This window comes from Cibotium barometz, chromosome 49, assembly GCF_041138505.1.
Source record: "Cibotium barometz isolate CiBa-2024 chromosome 49, ASM4113850v1, whole genome shotgun sequence".
NCBI classification, from domain to species: Eukaryota; Viridiplantae; Streptophyta; class Polypodiopsida; order Cyatheales; family Cibotiaceae; genus Cibotium; species Cibotium barometz.
Genome location: NC_141094.1, coordinates 38,050,228 through 38,070,269, shown reverse-complemented (window position 1 = coordinate 38,070,269; position 20,042 = coordinate 38,050,228). Strand labels below are relative to the sequence as shown.

The window sequence follows — 20,042 nt, the reverse complement described above, 5'->3', positions numbered from 1 at the left end:
TTAAAGCTAGGCTTTATGAGGTGATGCTTTCTATACATGGCATTTTGGCATGTTTAAGAGTCAACATTAAAGCTAGGCTTTATGGGGTGATGCTTGCTATACATGGCATTTTGGCATGTTTAAGAGTCAAACATTAAAGCTAGGCTAGTTTCTTTTTGTGGTTCTGTCAAATGCACCCTTCTCCTATGGGTGACCCCACACAGTGTAGGAAGAGGGGGACGTTAGCCCTTCCTACTACGATGCCCCTCCATTTCTCCCATCCTCTCTCTCTCCTCCATGTGTTTATGTGTGTGCGTGTCTGAAATTTTCATTGGGATTTTTGACTTTGAGGGTTGGTGTCACTGAATCACAAAAAGTAGGATGCATAGTAATTGGGTGTTCCTTTCGTGCATTGTTACATGACAACCTATTGTGTTAGTGCAGTGGTCTTAGCTACGCTTCTAGTTAGGCTAAAGTCTAAAAATACTATGCATTAGCAAATGGATTAGATCCACATCCCAAGCACACTAGTTATATAGGTGAGCTACGCTTCTAGTTAGGCTAAAGTCTAAAAATACTTTGCATTAGCAAATGGATTAGATCCACATCCCAATCACACTAGTTATATATGTGAAGCATGTAAGATCCTTCCTCAAGAATGCTCCAGTTATGCATGCGTGCATCCATATTCTGTAAGTAATAATAATTCCAATGAGTATTGTCTCTGTTTTCAATCCTTCCGTGCTCTCATCTAAACATGCGTCTCCGCGACCCTGCATTCTGCAGAATCGCGATACCAAATGTGTGTACAGAGGAAGGGCCGCGCAAACGTGCTCGCCCTTTCAAGGAAGGGTTAGGGTTCTTCGCTTGCCCCATCCTGTCATTCGAGCGGCTGAGAGTGGTAACGATCCCTCTAGACCTGCTGAAGCTCGCAAGGTTAGCAAACACTTCTAGCTTTTGCATTTGTTTCACAAGCATCAAGGCATCTTGTTGTTGCAGTTAGTAAGCATTAGAGGAGACAAGGTTGGTTGGGTTTGTGTGCACCAACCCTCGTGGTGCGAGCTTCTGACTCTGACCGCCAGGGCGGTCATTTAGGCGGAGCTCCCACTGCTCCCCATTAGGAAGTGGCTGCCTTTGGGCAGAAACATTGGCAACTTCAGGATCTCTCTTTTAAAGGAAAAAAAAAAAGCACTCCTAGCCCAAGTTTCTCTGGCTTTTGCTCTAGAAGTAGTGCTTTTGCATGTGTTTAACCAGCATCAAGGTGCTTTGTTGTTGCCAATAGTAAGCATTCGAGAAGGCTTTGTGTTGGCTTCTTAGTAAGCTGTTGGCTGTCAGAGAAGCATAAGCAGCAAGGTATAAGAATGCTGGTGGGGAGGGGGTTGTTAGAAGCCAACAATGTGTCTGGGACAAGGTACCTTCGTTCTGAAGGTGAGGATAATGTGTGCGACACAGGACGCGCGCAATGCTTTTGGTTCTCATGCACTGATATAAGGATGCATGCACATTGTAGGCTCTCTCTGGTTGTAATTCTCCTTTTGATTAGTTAGTTGTTAGAGAAGGTTTTGTCATCAAGGCTTCTTGAGCCAATCGATTATCATTGAAGGGATGGTGATGACATCACTCCTCTCCATACCTTATCTACAAGCTTTTGCTGCTCATTCAACTGCATATCTTCCTTCTAGCAATTTTTGAAATCTCTTTGAACTGCTTCAGATGCTGTGTTTGAATCTTCAGACGAATTGTCCTTCGAGTGGGCATCTCGCTTGAGCATGTCCACTTTATGAGCTTGTTTTTGCTTAGCCTTCAGGATGTAGTAGGTTTGAACCAAAAGATCATATTAATTCACTGAATCAAAAAACAGGACGCTGTGAGATATCGCGATGTGCTGGAACATGCGGAAGCTTATAGATGAGGATTATACTTTGATAAATACTTTCAGCCCTTGGTTCTTGACAATGAATAGCACAATGTAGAGAAGATACGAGTGCAGAGGGAGAGAAAAGTCAAATACACAGTATTGGGTCCCAAATACCCTTTGAAGGGTCCCCACCACGTATGGTGTATTTGCTTTATTGAATGAGTAGAATGACAGATTTCTGGCTGTAAATAGCATAGTCACAAGAAACGGGTGAAACGCCCCCCTGAAACGGGGAAATGCCGTTTCCCCAGTCATTAGTGTTGGAAAAGCCACGCAACGGTGAAACGTGGTCGCCTCACAAGAAACGGCGGAAACTCGTCACCACCTAGAACGCCGTTTCCGGGTCACATCCCCGCCACGTGGCAAATTTACAAAAAAGTAAACGTTCGAATACAGCAAAAAAAAAATCGCGTGTTAAACTGCCGTTAAAAAAAACGTGTCCGGCGTCAAAAAAACATGTGCCCCGTGGTAAAACGCTGATATGCGTTACTGTAGTAGAGAGGGCTGCTGTCCCATAAGCTGTGGTAAAACGCTGATGATATGCTGATGTAAACGCTGATGATGTGCTGATGTAAACGTTGATAAACACTGATGTAAGCACTGATGTACTGAATGTAGGAGAGAGCACTGCTTTCCCACGGTGTGGCCTGTAGCATAGAGTGGGCTGCTGTCCCGAGATGTGGCCAGATGATAAAATGCTGAGGTGTTGTCTTGTCAGGCGATGATGATGAAGCAATGTGATGTAGAGCCCAGCAGAAGCAGCAACAACAGCAGATGGTACCAGATATGTGCAATGAAGTGGTACACTGTGGTGAATGATGAGGCAAAGCTATATATACTGTTTGGGACTGCTGGTCGGCCAGCCTAAAGGCTGTCAGCTAGGAGCAAAGACACACAAAATCCCAAATAAAACCAAAAAACCCAGAAAATTCCCTTTTTAGGGCTGGACAAAAAGCTATTTTCACACAACCCAACCTTGGTGGCATCTGCCTACCGATGTTTGTTTTTCTTTTCTTTTTTTTTTCCGACTAGCCTTAGGCCCAAGATCCTCCCATAGTCACTAGGTGCGTTTTTATCCGCTTTGTGTCATATTTCTAACTATACACATGCGGAGGAACACCATGGGAGGGTTGGTATAGACCCTCGTGTGTGTTCTAGGCATGGTTTGTTACATGTGGAAGGACTCCATGGAAGGATTGAGATCCTGGTGTGAGCTCCTGGCAAGATTGGAAGGGCTTCATGAAAGGGTGGATGATACCCTGGTGAGAGTTCTTGGCGTCGCGGGATCCACGGCCACTCGTGGTGTCCTTCTTGCGCTTCGTAGACAAGAAGTTCCCGTCTCTTCTCGGGCGTGACATTCGTGCAAAACCTCACCTCATGCCCACTCTCATGCAAGAGGTGGACTCGCACTTTGTCGGCGCCACCCGTTCGCCGGTACGGGCAAAGCTTGCATACCCATGGCCGAGAACCGCCTCCAAGAGTGGATGGGGTGTAGTTAACCTCCTCCCACCATGTCCATTCCGTTGTCCTTCTACGAGAAGCCCCGGCACGTGAGGAGGATGCCATGGTTGAAGATGGCTCGACTCTTGAGCCTTGAGGAATGAGAGAGAGAGAGAGAGAGAGAGAGAGAGGCCTAGAGGCTTGGAAGTTGGAAGACTCAAGAGGCTTGAAAGTTGAGAGAGAGGTGAGAGAGAGAGAGAGAGGCCTAGAGCCTAGAGGTTTGGAAGTTGAAAGTGTTGAAAATACAAGTGAATAGAGTGTGTGCGGGAACAAGCCCTTGGTTAGAGGCTGTAAAAGAGGATGAGTAAATGTGAAAGTGTCAGAATACGTAGCGGAGATGATGACCAGATCTGGGAACACGAGAAAAAAAAAACGCAGGCAGAAAACAGCACAAGAGAGAGATAGATGTAGGCGTGTAACTCTGCTTTGATATACACAAGAAGATCCCGAATATGATACAAGTGTGGTATGGGGGCTGGGGGCCTATTTATATGCCTCCACAGCAGCAGTCGGCTTGCTGTAGGCAGCCGACTGGCCCTGAGAACTCCACGACCGATCATCAGCAGTCGGCCAGCTCAGGCATGGGGTCGTGGACCAGTTCAGCAGTCGGCCAGCAAATGGGCTGCCTCCCAAGCCACAAAAAAATGAAAAAAATAGGAAAAAAATGCGGGGAGTGAGGAAAAATGATAAAACACCTCATAAGGGCAGGCACACCCACAACAAAGGCCCTGGTGTGTAAATCTAGACAGGAGATGACTTCTAACACCCCCTCTCAGCTCCTGGCTGTATAACCAACGACGACAGGGAGCTGGGGTGCCGCCTGAGCAAATCCTGAGAGAGCGACTTCGTGAAGAGGTCCACCGTACTGTCCTCCGTCGAACAGAACTCTAGCAAGATGTCATCAGCAACGATTTGTTCACGAACAAAGTGCCTCTGGATGACCATGGGTTCCACCAGCGGAAGCCCAAACCTGCAATGCAACCTCTACATCCTCACCACCTCACAAACAGCATCACAAACAGCCCGGTACTCTGCCTCTGTTCTCGACAAGGCAAAAGATGACTGTCTCCAACTACTGCTCCAAAAACCTGCTCCTGGGCCTGAAGTAGAGCTCCTCATGTCAGGATCTCCTCCCCAAACTGAGTCACTCCAACCGTGGAGTCGGACTCCATCCAACAATCCCCCTCCTGTGTACAAGAGTCCATGATCCTTCGCATGCCGCAGAAACCACAGGAAACGCAATCCTGCCTCCCAAAGAGACATCTGCAAAACCATGAGCTCAACTACCTCATCAGGAAGCTCCCGTCCAATCTGGTGTCCTTCAACCAGATCAATGAACCATACAGCTTTTGAGTCACAGAGACATCACACTGCTCACAAGGATCAACACCTGTTACGGTGCAAAAACAAGTCCTGGAAACCTGCTGAAGACCACGCAAGGCCTCTTGAAACCTGTCAACCACCCCCTCTGAATCCGGAACTACAAAGCCTGGAGAAACCACCTCCTTCTGCAAGTAATCACATGCCACCTGCTTGGCTTTCCGAAAGGTCCCCGTGGAAAGAACATCCTCATCTACTGGAGGTTCTTTGTCCCGAATACTACGAGACATCAGAGCATAAGTGACCTGTTCAGTTTCCTCTGACTCACGAACACAAGAACCACCAACATCAGTACTGGAGAGTTCCTGCCAACTGCTGCCATCTACTGGCAAGCTATCCACCATCTGGTCTCGGAAAGCCCGCACCTGCAGCGTATCCACACTTAAGTGGCCATTACCAAACTGCCACTCATCACAAACCTGAGGACCTGGGAGAGAGTGCTGAAAGCCTGTAAACTCCATTCTCCACTCCGCCTTCCCAAACCACCTGGCCTGTTGCTTTGTCCCGGAGAGCAACAAAATGCTCATCAAACTCCACCCGTACGCTAGTCTTGCAAACCTGATGCACTGACAACAAATGAAAACCAAGTGCTGGAACATACAACACCTGGGAGGAATGCTTCACCCCTCTGCCATCGGGAACTATCTCCATCCTGCCCTCACTGTGAACTGGGATAGTGGACGTATCACCAATAAGAATATGACCAGAAAGCCTACAGAGATCCTGTAAACCGGAACGGGAAGGAGTCATGTGCCTGGAAGCACCACTATCGAGAATCCACTCCCGAGTATCCGTTGCGGAGAGTCCTCCAATCTCCTCCCTGCCTGAAGAAAATGAAACATCGGTGTCCACCACCTCCAGGTGCACAAAAGCCGGAGTCTTCATGATTGCTGCTGAGGAATCTTCACCCTTCTTGGTCTTCTGCTTGGGACACTGCCTCCAGTAGTGGCCTTTCTCGCCACAATCATTACAGGTCCTCTCTGCCTTTAGTTTCTCGTGGTCAGAAACGGACGTCTTCTCGGAAGACTTCTCCGACGAAGCCTTCCCTTTGCCCGTGTTACGGCCTTTCGACCGTTGGCCAATTAAGGCCTCCGAACCTCCACCCTGAGAAGGGTTCGTGAATCGTTCCTCCTGGTCCAGGACCATGGGCACAAGCTCCTCCCACATGACGGTGCTGAGCCTGCCACTGGTAATCAGAGGCGAGTAAAATGCTGAGTACGAAGAGGGCAAGTGCGACAGCAACGTTATGGCCATGTCCTCTGACGATATCTCTTTCCCAGCCTGAAGAACTTCGTGCTGAAGAGCCTGCAGCTTGTTAATATGCTCCCGCATCGTCGACGACTTTACAGGGCTCATAACCCGCATCTGTACTTCCAAAGAAATCCTCTTCATGGGCGATACCCTGTTATACAGAGAAGCCAAATGCTGCCATATACCTCTGGCCAGCGTCATATGTTTTACATGATTGATTACCTGTGGTGTGCAATTGAGAAAGATAAACGAACGGACCCTAGCGTTGACACGATCCCACATGTGTGTCTGGGCCTCCCGGTCCTTTCGGATTGACAGTAACTCCCCTTCCTCAACTTCCGGCCGTGGAACCCCAACAACGACGAAATCAGCGAGATCGTAAGACTCCAGAACAGATTCCATCATAACCTTCTATATGCCGTAGTTGTTCCCGTCCAACTGACGGTCCACCGGGAACGTGGGGAGAGTCGGGATCTTCACATGCCTCTCGGCCATCTCAAACAGATCTGCCATTGCGGGGATGTACTCTGAATAGGGTGGGTGGGTAGGAACAAAGAAGAACTAAAACCTGCAAGTGGCTGTCCAGCAAATCAGCCCGCCTTCCTCTTGCTTCTCCTCTTCCCGATCAGCCCAAAACAGTCCACCAATCAGCCACAAAACAGTCTCCCTCTTGCTCACACAAATCCCAAGACCTATCTAGAGCCTAGGGCTCTGATACCATGTCAGAATACGCAGCGGAGATGATGACCAGATCTGGGAACACGAGCAAAAAAAAACGCAGGCAGAAAACAGCACAAGAGAGAGATAGATGTAGGCGTGTAACTCTGCTCTGATATACACAAGAAGATCCCGAATATGATACAAGTGTGGTATGGGGGCTGGGGGCCTATTTATATGCCCCCACAGCAGCAGTCGGCCTGCTGTAGGCAGCCGACTGGTCCTGAGAACTCCACGACCAGCATCAACTCCAGTCGGCCAGATCATCAGCAGTCGGCCAGCTCAGGCATGGGGTCGTGGACCAGTTCAGCAGTCGGCCAGCAAATGGGCTGCCTCCCAAGCCACAAAAAAATGAGAAAAATAGGGGAAAAATGCGGGGAGTGAGGAAAAATGATAAAACACCTCATAAGGGCGGGCACACCCACAACAAAGGCCCTGGTGTATAAATCTAGACAGGAGATGACTTCTAACAGAAAGAACCTGTGAAAAGGTGAGAAGAATCTACTGGGAGAGAATAAAGGGTAGCATGAGAAGATTTAGGAAGTGTGGAGATATTCTGGGAAAAGTGAAGAGGTGGAGAGAATCAAGCAAAAGAGGTGGAGTGAATCAAGGAGAAATCAGTGGGATTTGATGCATGGATGTAAACTCTATAAATTGAGGCATTGCCCTAATGAGAATTTGCTGGTTTTTGATTATCCATGCCTACATTAATCTATTTGTTAATTACCCACTAATTACGTCTTAATTATTTGCTAATCACTTTGTTAATGATGTTGATTCTAGTGTTTGATCCACCATAGCTCATCACATTGCTCTAATTTCAACAGGAAGACTCAAGAGGCTTGAGGGAGGGAGAGAGAGAGACAGAGAGAGAGAGAGTCTAGAATCTAGATAGTAGGGCGGCGGCCCGCGGGCCTTGTGTGAGAGCCTAGAAGCTTGGAACTTGGAAGTTGGAAGCTAGAAGAAGCTTGAAAGCTTGAGCCTTGAGAGTTGTGTGTGCTTGTAGCCTTGTAGAGGCTTGTTCTTATATAGATAGGCAAGAGAGAGAGAGGAAAGCCTCAAGGGCAAGAGAGAGAGAGAGAGGGCCAAGCCTCAAAGGCTCAAGGCTCAAGGGCCAAGGCCCAAGGCCAAGCCAACAGCCATAAACGGCAAGCGCAACGGCCAAAAACGGCGAGCGCAACGGCAAAAAACAGCCGGAAAAAAAGGCAACGGCTCTCTGCCGCCCCCCCACAAAGCCATCCCCCACCGGCGTCCCCGTTCCCGCCCCGTCCCCGTCCCCTGTGAGTGACGCGTCGTGGGGGACGTCCGTCCGTCCCCATCGCTATTCCGTCCCGATTCGGCGTCCCCGCGTTCCAAGCAGACGTCCCTTCCGTCCCCTGTGACTATGACAACAACTCCCAAGGGCTGGTCGACTCCTTCCAGGGATGATTTATAACTGGTTGCTTGCCTCCATAGCTGCTACAGACAAAAGCGATTCTTCTCTCTCCCTCCCTCCCTTGAAGCAGGCGACCACTTCTGGCTTCTCTACAGGGCTGGTCGACTGTTGTACAGCATGTTCCAGGGCCGAGTTTTGATGCTCCGAAGGCTCTGGGTTCAAGGCAAACAGCAGGGCACCCATCTCATCTCTTGGGGTGATCTGCACGGCATGTTTGTGGGCTGAAAACAGTGCTGTTCAGTCCAATTCAGCAAGGTTCTTGCCCGAGGAACTCTTGGAAGGCTGAGATTGAAGTCTCAGGGAATTGTTTGATTTGTTTTCATCATATTCTGGATGGACCTGGTGTTAGTCTGAAGATTGTTTACTCTCTGGCACCCGTTCTCTTGTCCTGGAACCCTCCGTTGGTAGTAAAGATACCTCAGGGGGGGCTGGCCCAACTTCAGCCCCTAGTGTTGTGTCTTGTGCAGGTTTTCATATTGTTGATTCAATGGTTTCAAAGTATTATTATGTATTGTCAGATGCTATGTATTATGCCATGATGTTATGTATGAGATAAGGTTTTTTGTGCACACGCTTCCATATTTGTGACAGCTTGTGGGCTTTTGAACCCAAGACCTTCTGGTCCTAGGCAAACACCTTCACCACTTGGGCCATCACCTCATTGAGCTGCCTGCCGGTGTTTCATGTCCAGACGCTTTAAATTTGCTTAATTTGCACAGTTGTAAACATCGCCGGGACAGGTATGTGTCACACGCAGTCTGATTTGAGGTGGCATTTGAGTCTGAGTTTAAGGCAGAGGTTATGGGATGTGTGTGACTGTTGAGAGAACAATGACTATTGTCCACCACTGCCAATACGATGAAATTTTTCCTGCTCCTTAGTGAGGAGCCTGCAACATGGCTATACAACATGTAAGAGGTCATGCATCATTTTTTTGAGGCTATTGTGTACTGTTATTATAATGTCAATTTCCTTCTAAATTTCAACATATCTGTTAGCTTTCATGACGGTTGTGCCATGCATGTCTTCAAAAAGCAGATTCCAGAGAACTACACATTCAAAGACGGCAGTGCCAATGGAACAAAAAGCAATAAAGAAAGGTAATTGCTGATAGGTTCAATTTTCAGTTTTTCTTTCTCTTTTGAGTAAGGCATCCATTTCAAAGGTGAATCATGCAATTAGCTCAGAACAAAAAAAAATTAATTGATATTGGAGTGTGTGTTCAGTATCATGCTCAAGTTGAGGAGGTACGGAGTAGCAGGCGTGTTGTCATATGGCCTCTTGAACACAGTGTACTATCTTGGGATGTTTTTGTTTGCCTGGTACGATCCCTCCAAAACATACTTCAAGCCTTTACAAATCAACTGATTTTATAAGATTTGGATTACAAAAGTGACTGACATGTAAAGACTTTGGTTTGTGCTTTTTTGAGCAGGTTTTATATTTCCCCAGTTCCTGGTGGTCTTGGCTATAGAGCTGCAGCTGAGAGGTTAGGTTAAAGCAGTAACACCGAAGGAAAAACCATATTATTTATATGCTACATTACGCTGGTTACACCCACCCATGTAATGGGTGGTGAATTGGACGGGCAAGATGGTTTTTCCATTAATGATGGGGCTGTTGATGGGTGTAGGGAGTTGAATGGGCATGATTGCCTGTCCATCTCTGATGGGCAGGGGTGGTTGTGTAACCACCTTTAGACTGAGTAAATAGTCTTTTGAGTTCAAAGGGACCTAGTTGTAAGTTTGAAGGGTTAAACTCTTATGAGAGTGATTTGGAATGCATTTTATAGCAAGAAGTTGAAAATTTTGGTTAACTGGGGTGCAGGTTTATCAAATTGTTTGCTTTGGTCTGGGCAGGTAGTCAAGTTACCAAGCTACCAAGGGCTGGCTGGTAATGAAAAGAAATATACTTTGTTATCTCGATTACTTGTTTACATTGTAGAGGCATATATATGAAGTGATAGAAATTGTAAATTCTTTATATATGTAGTAAGTTTGACCCAGTTGTTTGCAGTGCTCTCGCTCTTGCTCCAGCAATAGATAGGGGTCTGACATGGTTCACAAATCATTTCAAATTCCAATCAAGGGGTGAGGTATGCTCTAGAGCGCACGCGCACACATGCACACGCACAAGCATATTCATGCTTGTGTTTACTTCCAATGAGTTCACTTTTGACTTTTTTTGGAACAGTAAATGAGTGGCTAATGCATGTAAATGATGATCTGCAGGCCTTTGGGACGATTGTTGCCTCATGCTTTGGCCTTGCATTGGTTGTTTTTGTGATCATTACATTTTTGTGGGCATAATGAACCTTAAGGTGTGGGGTCTGAAGACATAATTGGAGTGTTCAGTTTTCTAATTATCAAGATGGTGCAGTGTAGATTAGGTGCCATACACTTGAGGCTATTTTTTCTATGGGGACAGTGCCATACGTAATGGTGTCTATTTCTCTTGTATGTGAGCAGGAAAAGAGCCTTGTTATTGAGCTTAGGTGTGGTGAAATGTTCGTCCATATGTGAGTTCCTCCACAGTAAGGCTTTGTCAACCGATCTTGCACATTCCAAGTTGTGAAGCCTCTTGGAAAAAACACACAGGGTAGACTGCAACGAGGACAAGGTGAACCTGAGTCTCTTCCAAAGGCTATAAGAAACTCTTTTTAAAAGAAGTGAAAATTTCCCCTGTTTTTTTCTTCAATACAAGGCAAGTGGATCTAAGCTTTAAGAGATCATTGTAAGTGAGAGGCCGGAAATGAGCCCATTAAAGACAAACCATATTTATGGATATCTTCTGTTAAACATGTTGTCTCTTCTCACTATCAAACTTAGGGATGGATCTTATGGTGCCCTCCCCCTGCCCCCCTCCTCTTCCTCCCGGCTCTCCTCCTCCACACACACACACACACACACACACCAATACTAACTCTAAAATGGCGGACTAATGTAACCTATGGTTGCATATCTACTCTTACCTTGACCTAAGTAATTGAATTTTGTTTCAATTGTAACTCTAGGCCCTTATTGGCATAACCTTAATGAATGAAGCTTACGAAAGAAAAACATGATGGCTCAAAATTAATATTGACAATGGATTAACACGACACATTGGGTAAAGGTCCTTCCAGTCCAAGGTGGGTCATTTGAAACCTTGCATGGTAGTTGCACTACACTTCCTAGGAGCTGAAGGCTATCTTGGGTCTACTCTTGGAGTTACTTGAGAGAGGCTAGGTTGCAAATGAAGTCTTTTCTCTTTCTCTTTCTCTTGCTCTTGCTCTTTGAAGTCCTAAGCTTGGCTTGGCTTGACCTGTTGACTTGATATAAAAGCTCATCTTTTTAATGGCTTTGTCCAATGATGTAGCTGTGGAGGTGGGTAAAAAGGGGAAAGTCTCCAAGGTTTTCCTCTACTCATTGTCTTAACTCAAGGTCTTACATGAGGCAATTGTTGATGGTCATACTTCCATGTCTTCAAGATGAAGGATCTCTCAAAATCTAGTGTATTTGGCAATGTTGAATTGTAATGTTTGAATAATCTTAGAGTAAACATTCTTAGATAGCATTACATTTTTTAATGTTATTAGGTGAAACTAGGGCCATTTGTGGAGTAAGTATGATTGAAAAAATATAGTAGAGGTGGAAATTAAAAAGTATATGTTATTAGGTGAAACCAGGGTCATTTGATGAGTACGTATGATTGAAAAATCATAGTAGAGGTGGAGATGATTTAGGAGTGATTGAGTGATTTTGGGACTCCAATCTAAGAGATTAGTGGACCAAGATGCCTTTCTCTAAGGCTATAAATTGTAACTCTTTTATAAAGTATTATATGTAAGCAATATTTAGTCTCTTATGTATCACTTTCTGGCTTGTTCCATTCTATCAAATTTTTGAATTTATGAGATGAGACTTCTTCTAATTCTTGCTTAGTCATCTGGAAATTTAACATGGAGAGCAAAGTCTCTTATGTTTAGCTGTCTCAATATAACTTGTAGAAAAAATGTACTCTCTCGTAATCTTTGTGTTCAACTTTCTCCATATAGCTTGTAGAAAAATTTTACTGTCTCACAACTATAGATATCTATTATAGAAATATGCTTTTTTGGGGAGATACTATTGCTAAGCTTCTCACAAATGTTTACCTCAAAATTCCATTTGGTTAGTGAGAATCAAGCTTAGCGATGGTTAAAGGCCTTAAATACCATAAAATAGGCACCCAAAGAAGAGCAGCTTGTGATAAATTAGTGAAAATAGTATACATAGTGTTCAATAAGCTCACAAACTTAAAGCTTAAAATAAGATCATATGGAGGAGATATCATCTCTATGTCCAGGTGTACCCATTGAAGTGGTAAATAATAACAAGGATACAAATCAATCAAAATTGGAAATTACCCTTGCTCAGAGTACATTTGAGAGGTTTCATTCTCCATTATCATGCACAAGTCATTATCGATGGTCTTTTATTGCATATCGTAAGGTCACACATATGTATGACCCCAAAACCCTTCTTTTTTGTTTCTAAATCTCTCATCAACATGCCAAATTTGATTATGTCAAATGAATACACATCATTATTATTAGACTTAAGAAAGAAAGCTAAGATTCTTGGGATGATCAAGTGTAAGAACTTAAAATTTCTTATCATGGCTACTGTTACAAAGATGTCAATGCTTTTCATTGGGAAAATGATTCTTCGTGATTTGGAGAAATCCAAATAATTCTCAAGTTTGCAATCAATTCCCCCTTACAATGGGAATATTCAACTACATGCTTGGTTGATGTGGAGGTTCAGAAGAGGATGCTTGAGAAGAAGCCCCAAAAGAAGATAGCCTAGTCAAGGATTGTAACCTCTGTTGATGGGCTGGCCAAGTTGCGATCCACTTCCATGATTAAGAGGAAGGAGAAGATGACCACACCTATGTTGTAGTGAGTGGAGTGGTGGTCTTGAAGTACCACTCAAATGTAGTTGTAGATGAGGGGGGAGCCATTTTTGAGAAAAGAGTGATCCACCACTAACTAGAGGAAGGGAGCCATCGGGAGTCCCCAAAAGGAAGGGTGGTGATTGTTGGATATCAATGCTCCACCCTCATATTCCTGTATCGTATACATCGGCTAACTCGTGTTTGTAGGCCCCCCATTATGAGGAGTAGCCATGGTGAGCGGCTCGGGTGCCCTCAACATCCTTGTATTCACACTAGATGATGGCCAGATACGACTTAAACCATCTGGCCTAGGAGGCCAAGTGGTTTAGAGACGGCTTACATTAGATTTTGTACATCACCAAATAGGCTACATGTTGTAGTGGACCATCATCCCATAATGGTCCACACATGGAGTAGGTGGACTTTACTCTTGGACACCCTATCCTCGCATTACCGGGCCTATGATCCTGGATGGCCGTGGATCAATTTTCAAGGCTTCCTTGCATTCCAATGAAGGGAAACTTGTACGGTTTCTTTCAAATATGAATTTTGAAGGCTAAGGACGAAAGCATACCGTGCGACATAAGGTTAAACCATTCCCTAAGTGGTATAGGCAACTTTTTGGTTGGATGGACCAAAAACTCCATCCATTGCCTCAAGATATTTGTAGGCCAAAAGGATAGAGGAGAAAAAAAAGGCTTGGGAGAATCTTGTGAACTCTTATGTTAGAGACGTTAAAGATTCAGGAACCCACCACCCTTATTGAACCGTAAGGGATATCTAGCTGGCAGTCATGCAAGCAGAATAATATGACTCCATCCTTAAAAACCACACTCCAAATCTTGTGGATTGCCTCCAAAGCGCAAGCTAATTGACATTGAGTGGGTTAAAGGCTAAAATACATATATGATGATACTAGCACAAGGCACAACTGGCTGCCAAAGGTTTTGCATAGGTTGAAGGTTTTGACTTTTAGGAGACTTTTACTTGTATTTCTAGGTTGACCACAATCCACACCATCCTTGCATTGGCAGTGCAAGGGGAATAATCTATTCGCCAAATGGATGTAAAATTTTCTTTCCTCAATGGGAGCCTCGAGGAGGAGGTATATGTGGAGCAACAACTAGGGTTTATGGTTTCTAGTTTTGAAAGCACAGTTTGTAGGTTACCAAAGGCACTCTACGAGCATGACATCAAAGGATTAATGCTTATTTTGTGAGTATTGGTATCTTACGTAGCCCTTGATATAAAAATTTGTGTGTCTTTGCGAGTAGAGAAAGTATATGGTCATTTTTCTCTATGTAGACAGGGGTATCATAGACCCAATGGTTGGATGCTTACTGCTGTAGAGTGAGATGAACGATCTTGGCTTCATGCATTATTATTTTGGGATTAAAGTTTAGCTGAAGCCAAATAACATTTTCATCTCTTAGCAAAAATATGCAAGTTTGGTAGAAGTCAAATAACATTTTTATCTCTCAACAAAAATATGCAAGTTTGGTACATTTTTATCTCTCAGCATGGGTGTTTAGATACATCCAAGGTACTCTAGGAGTGCGACCACCTATGCTATTGGGCAAGACCCTCATTGACTTTTGTGACTTAGATTGAGTAGGTGATTTGGACACGAGTCTCTCACTTGTGTTTATCTTGGTTCAAGATTCATTTCTTGGATCAATAAGAAACAAATAACTCTCATCGACAAAGGTTGAATATGAAACTACATGCTTTCCATCATGTGAAGCATTGTAGGGATTCGGATGATTCTATAGGAAACATGGGCGTGATGAAGAAGCAAACTACAATGTTGCAATACAACGTGACAACCAGAGGTTCATGGCTCTCGCTCAAAATCTTATGCTTCATGTTTGCATAAAACACAGTGAGATCCAGCTTCACTCTGTGTGTGAGGTCATCGTGTTCAAGGAGGTTGAGATGGTCCAATGCTTGATAAAAGAGAATTGTGTAGACATCAAAGTCTCTTATTAGGGACTAGATGGAGCTACATCTTCATTGACTTGGCATGAGACATTGGCATGAGACCATAGAGGTAGTTCACCTTTGAGTGGACATTGATGAGGGGGGGTGTTGATGGTTATCAATCCTCCACCATCACATTGTATTTTATATGCCCTATCTAGCTCTAGTTTATATGGCTTGCATTATGAGGACTAGTCATTGTCGCCACCACTGATTGGGTAGCTCGCCCCGCCAACATCCTCTTATTCCCACAAGATGGTGGCTATATGGCTTAGATTACATTTAGCACACTGCCGAATAGGCTACATGCTATAATGGTCCACATGTAATGGTCCTTCTACATGGAGTCGCGGTAGCAGTCCACACAAGATCCACATGGAGTAGTAGACCCTACTCTTGGATAATCTATCCTAGCATTGTGGGGCTTGAACGGGGGCGTGAAATGGGAAATGGGGATCCTACATAGCAACTTCTAGCTCATCTTTATGGGCCGTCTACACCATGGACAATGGCACTATCCTAACATTATGGGCCCAAAATGGGAAGCATGGGATCTTGCATATCAAATTCTAGCTCATCTTTATGGGCCAAGCCATGGACAATGGCACTGACAATGACCATGGGTCACTCACGTATATAGGCCTATATAGATACCCAATCAACTCCTTCTCCACACAATTAATCAATCATTGCTGTGATTTACTGCCTAGCTTCTACGAGCATAGAGCCTACGTCTTAACGATATTGGAACAGCCATGGACGCTCCCTTTCATAGGAGCCCATGAGCGTGGGACTACATCTTAACGGTATTAGATTACTCCCTTTCATAGGAGGAGCACATGAGTGTGGGGCTTTTTATCAGTTATATCACTTAGAGTATTAGTGTGTACGTGAGTTGATCATGGATGGAGAGTTTGAGATGGTTTACTATTTCAAATTGAGAACTGTGTAGACATCTTCACCAAGGCTCTTTGGAGAGATCTCCCTTGGGTTTCCTTGTGTATGGGGAGGGGATATTGCCATTGTGTGTGTGGGCTTTAACAAGAGCGATACGTTGTGGGCCGAGATGGCACTTGCTGCCAGTGGTAACAAGTAATCAGGTGATTGATTGCCATTACCAATTTTAAGGAAATATATGAGCCACTGATGAGTTGTCAAATATGAATTGGTTGAAATGTGTATTGTAGTTGCTCTTCTTTTGGCAGCCTTTAGCTATTGAATTTGCACCATTTTCAGATTGTGGTGATAGAGCAACACCAAGTTGGGGGAAAAAATCATTGGATGGTATAGAAATAATATATGGATGCAAGTCAAAGTTGGATTGGTTAACAACATGCATGTAAAAAAAATTTAAAAAATAAAAAATCCTGGCTACACACTAGGGCGGGCACGGCTACCAGAGGCCTTTTGAGAGTGATTGGGCGTGTGATCCACCGGAAAGGCACCCAATAGCATCCGGGCTGGACAGGTCTGAACACCTAGGTAGGCGGGGCTGGCCAGCTGGCAGCAGCTGGGCTGGACAGGTCTGAACTGGTTGGCCGGGACCAAATAAAAAGCTTGACTGCAAATTCGTTAAAAAAATAAAGTGTGGTCAAAAGTGCGAATGTTTTTAGCATTCGTAAATAAATCCTAAAGTAGAACATAATATCAAGTAAATGCATGAAGGCTGGATTATTATTTAGTATGATCTTTAAATTAAACCTAAAACCTACTGTGCAAGAAAAAGTTTAAATATAAAAATACAAAAGGTCCTACCGGGATTCGAACCCAGGTCGCTGGATTCAAAGTCCAGAGTGCTAACCACTACACCATAGAACCGTCCTGCATCTTGCAATCCTTTCAAATTAATAAATAGCTTACTTGAATACCTTGTACGGCTTTTTAAGTGTATATGCCCTCAACAGAAATTATGTACCCTTCCTTCGCCTTACGCTTTTAGTAAAATTTGGACAAACTAAACAGCTTGTAATTTTTACAAAAATGTAAATGATCCTACAATGCTAGAAATGAGAAATGCTTGTCCTTAGTGCAAGCTAATTTTTACTTTAATGAACATATTTAATACCATGAACACAAAAATTACTAATCAATATAGGACTTCTTCCATCATCTTGATGCATTTAAGCTGATCATTAAAACAAGATCTTGAAGCTCCGTCATAATAATAATAGTGGCTTTGAAAAAGAGTAATACAGAATTTGATCTATCCCAATATGAGTGTCCAAATCCTTTTCAATATGTACATACCAATATTATTGTAATGTGTATCATGATAAAATATGGCATGCATTGATACTAGAACCATAATCCAAATTCTTCATGGATTTTTTTTTTGGGATCAATAATAATTATATATAGTAACTGAGAAACTATTCAGAAACTGCAGTACAAGAGTGTGTGTATGTGCTGATATGTGTGGAATTTTTATTATATGTGCATCTTCTTTTTTCAAAACTTATATCTGGCTTAAAGCATTCATTGACTTCACATTCTTTATTATATGTGCATCTTCTTTTTTTAACGTATATTCGGCTTAAAGCATTCATTGACTTCACCTTGTGGCCTACACAAAGCAAGCCTAGGAAACACTCTAATACAAAGGATCAGCTCCTTCTTCAAAATCAATGTTTCTTATTCAAAGGATCTCTCCCTTGGTCAAACACATATTCCTCCTCTTTTATCATGGCCCTTGTTTTAGAAAAGATCTTGATAAAAAACAGCCTTATTTAAAAGAAGTATTTAGTATTAAATGGATTAACAAGGACTCAAAAATCAAATCATAAAAGTGGTAAATTTTATGGTTATGATGAGAACTGACATTATTTACCAATATGTTTTGTGAGCCTTTAATTTTATTTATAAGATATTTTTTTATAGGAAGTCTAAACTTCTAGATCATCTTCGAGATAAGAGTGCACTTACTTTCTCCTTTCATTAAAGCTCTTAAGATAATTAAATTTTTTATAGACATTAATCTTTACATGTATATCCAAAGATTTTATAGTTTTATTATTTGCATTTAATGGATTAGTAGGTGCAATATAATAATTTGCATTTATCACTTTTAAAATTTTAAACTTTTTGAATATTGCTATAATATCATATAATAGTGTTAAAGCCATGTTGTGATGACACAAAAGAACTCGACCAACATTTGCCTCATGGAATATTACTAAAAACCTATTTAGAAAGACACCATAACTATTTCCTTGATGTATGTTCATTTTTTATCTATATGAGGAAGTGTGATCATTTTAAACATAATAAATGTATGTTATTGTGCTCAATGAGGTAATGAGGTAGTGTCACAAGAATCAAGCGTGAGCCCTAAAATTATGCATTTTATCTTCATATGAGATAGTGTGCAAAATTTTAGAATGAACTGTAGGCTAGAAAATAAAATTATGCAGTTTATCTTCATGTGAGATAGTGTGTAAAATTTTTAAGTGAATTGTAGGCTAGAAAATAAAAATTCTTCAACCCATCTATTCTGCATATTTTATCTTCCTCGAGACATTTTGAATGGGAATAGATTTTTATACTAGTGTGTATGCATTCTAATATCATTCGGACTAATTGTGTGTAAAAATGAGTCCTTACACTTGTATGTACATTAAATATACAAGGTAAACATTTGTAGTCATCAATAGACCCTTTGATCAATGAATAATTCAATCAATGATGTTTATAGAGAACTTACCCTTTATTTTAGTATCAAGAGAAGCTCCAATTTCATAATCACTTACACCTATCTCTGTTAAGGATGAATTCATGGAATATTTTATATATTTCCATGTTGTGTATTTATGGATTCTTAAAAGAATTCATTGAATATTTTATATATTCCCTTGTTTTTATGTTATGAATTCTCCTAGATGGGTTTAGATTGGGACACCTTGCTCTAGTAGAGCTCCTTCTATCTCGTGTAGCTTCAATTCAGGTACATTCTTTAGTGTTGCTACAATGTTTTCATATTCACCTTTGTCCACACTCTTTAGAAGCACTGCTAGTGCCTCATCATCTTCTACCTTTTTGCCAATAGCTGCCAGTTGTTGCTTAATGCTTTTATATCTGTTTAAGTGTGTGATTAAAGGTTCACTTTCCTTCATATCCAATTTGTAGAATTGCATTAACAGATTTATCTTTGAATTTTTAGCTTGTGTGCCAAATAATTTATTAAGTTCATCCCATGCATCTTTTGCCCATTATATCACTGTGATGTGATGAATGATTTCATCATTTAAACTGAGTGCAATAAGTCCCAATGCTTTTTCATTTTTGCTCTTCCACTCATTTTCCCCTCTCACCTCTGGGCATTCATCTCAACTAGCCCCCATAGATTTTTCCTCATGAGCAGATACATGGTTTTTGTCTGCCATGTGTAGAACTGCTCTCCATTAAATTTGGCTACCTCTTGTGTCGTACTCATGATGATGTGAAGGGGGTCTTACCTCTTGATCCAATTTCAAGATTCAAGGGTAGTATCTACCCTTTTACAACTCAATCTAGTGTTTAGGAGATGATTACAACAGATTTATCAGCATAAAATTACCAGAAATTATATTAAATCAATGGTAACCAATTTGTACGCAATGGTTGGAGTATCAAACCATCTCCGAATTGCAATATGAAGTTATAGGGATCTGTATCAGATACCTAACGGTTAATTTGAACCCTCAATTGTACCAAAATATAGTGATTAGCATTGATTAATCACTGATTAATAAATTAATCCTTTGTTTTGTGTGCAAAAAATAGAGTATGCGCAGGGAGCCCAGATCTGAGGCCTTAGAGTTCAAATAAGCTCAAATCCTTTCAAGGCCATCAATAGCAATTAGTCTAGTAGAGGATTAATCCAAGAAACATAAGATTTGACCAAACATTGAATGCTTAATCTCTATTTTACCAAAGTCACCTATAGATTTGATGAAAAGCTTGGATCTCACTGTAGACTTGATCGAATCA

At 42.5% G+C, this 20,042-nt stretch overlaps 1 protein-coding gene and 1 non-coding gene across 4 annotated transcripts; one reads left to right on the top strand and one right to left on the bottom strand.

Moving 5' to 3' along the window:
• The first annotated feature begins 681 nt into the window (after positions 1-681).
• Positions 682-10,978, top strand: LOC147610549 (Gag-Pol polyprotein/retrotransposon). Of its 3 annotated transcripts, none has more exons than XM_086786533.1 (8): positions 682-915; positions 9,219-9,280; positions 9,407-9,502; positions 9,616-9,669; positions 10,008-10,073; positions 10,197-10,270; positions 10,412-10,500; positions 10,649-10,978. In XM_086786533.1, the coding sequence occupies exons 1-8, from the start codon at positions 691-693 to the stop codon at positions 10,700-10,702; spliced, it is 720 nt and encodes a 239-aa protein (XP_086642659.1). In that variant the 5' UTR covers positions 682-690; the 3' UTR covers positions 10,703-10,978. The 3 variants fall into 3 exon arrangements, with proteins under 3 accessions (XP_086642659.1, XP_086642660.1, XP_086642661.1); XM_086786534.1 differs by having other exon boundaries at positions 10,197-10,275; XM_086786535.1 differs by lacking the exon at positions 10,412-10,500.
• A 5,845-nt stretch (positions 10,979-16,823) lies between these two features.
• On the bottom strand, positions 16,824-16,895 carry TRNAQ-UUG (transfer RNA glutamine (anticodon UUG)). The gene has a single exon. It is a non-coding gene; the product is annotated as a tRNA-Gln (tRNA).
• Positions 16,896-20,042: the final 3,147 nt, after the last annotated feature.

What these genes read in the sequence shown, in the direction of transcription:
- LOC147610549 (XM_086786533.1), top strand. Translation starts at nt 691, where the DNA reads ATGAGTATTGTCTCTGTTTTCAATCCTTCCGTGCTCTCATCTAAACAT. An exon ending in GGGATGTTTTTGTTTGCCTG is followed by an intron (nt 9,503 to 9,615) that starts GTACGATCCCTC and finishes TTTTTTGAGCAG; the next exon opens with GTTTTATATTTCCCCAGTTC. An exon ending in TTTCAAATTCCAATCAAGGG is followed by an intron (nt 10,271 to 10,411) that starts GTGAGGTATGCT and finishes GATGATCTGCAG; the next exon opens with GCCTTTGGGACGATTGTTGC.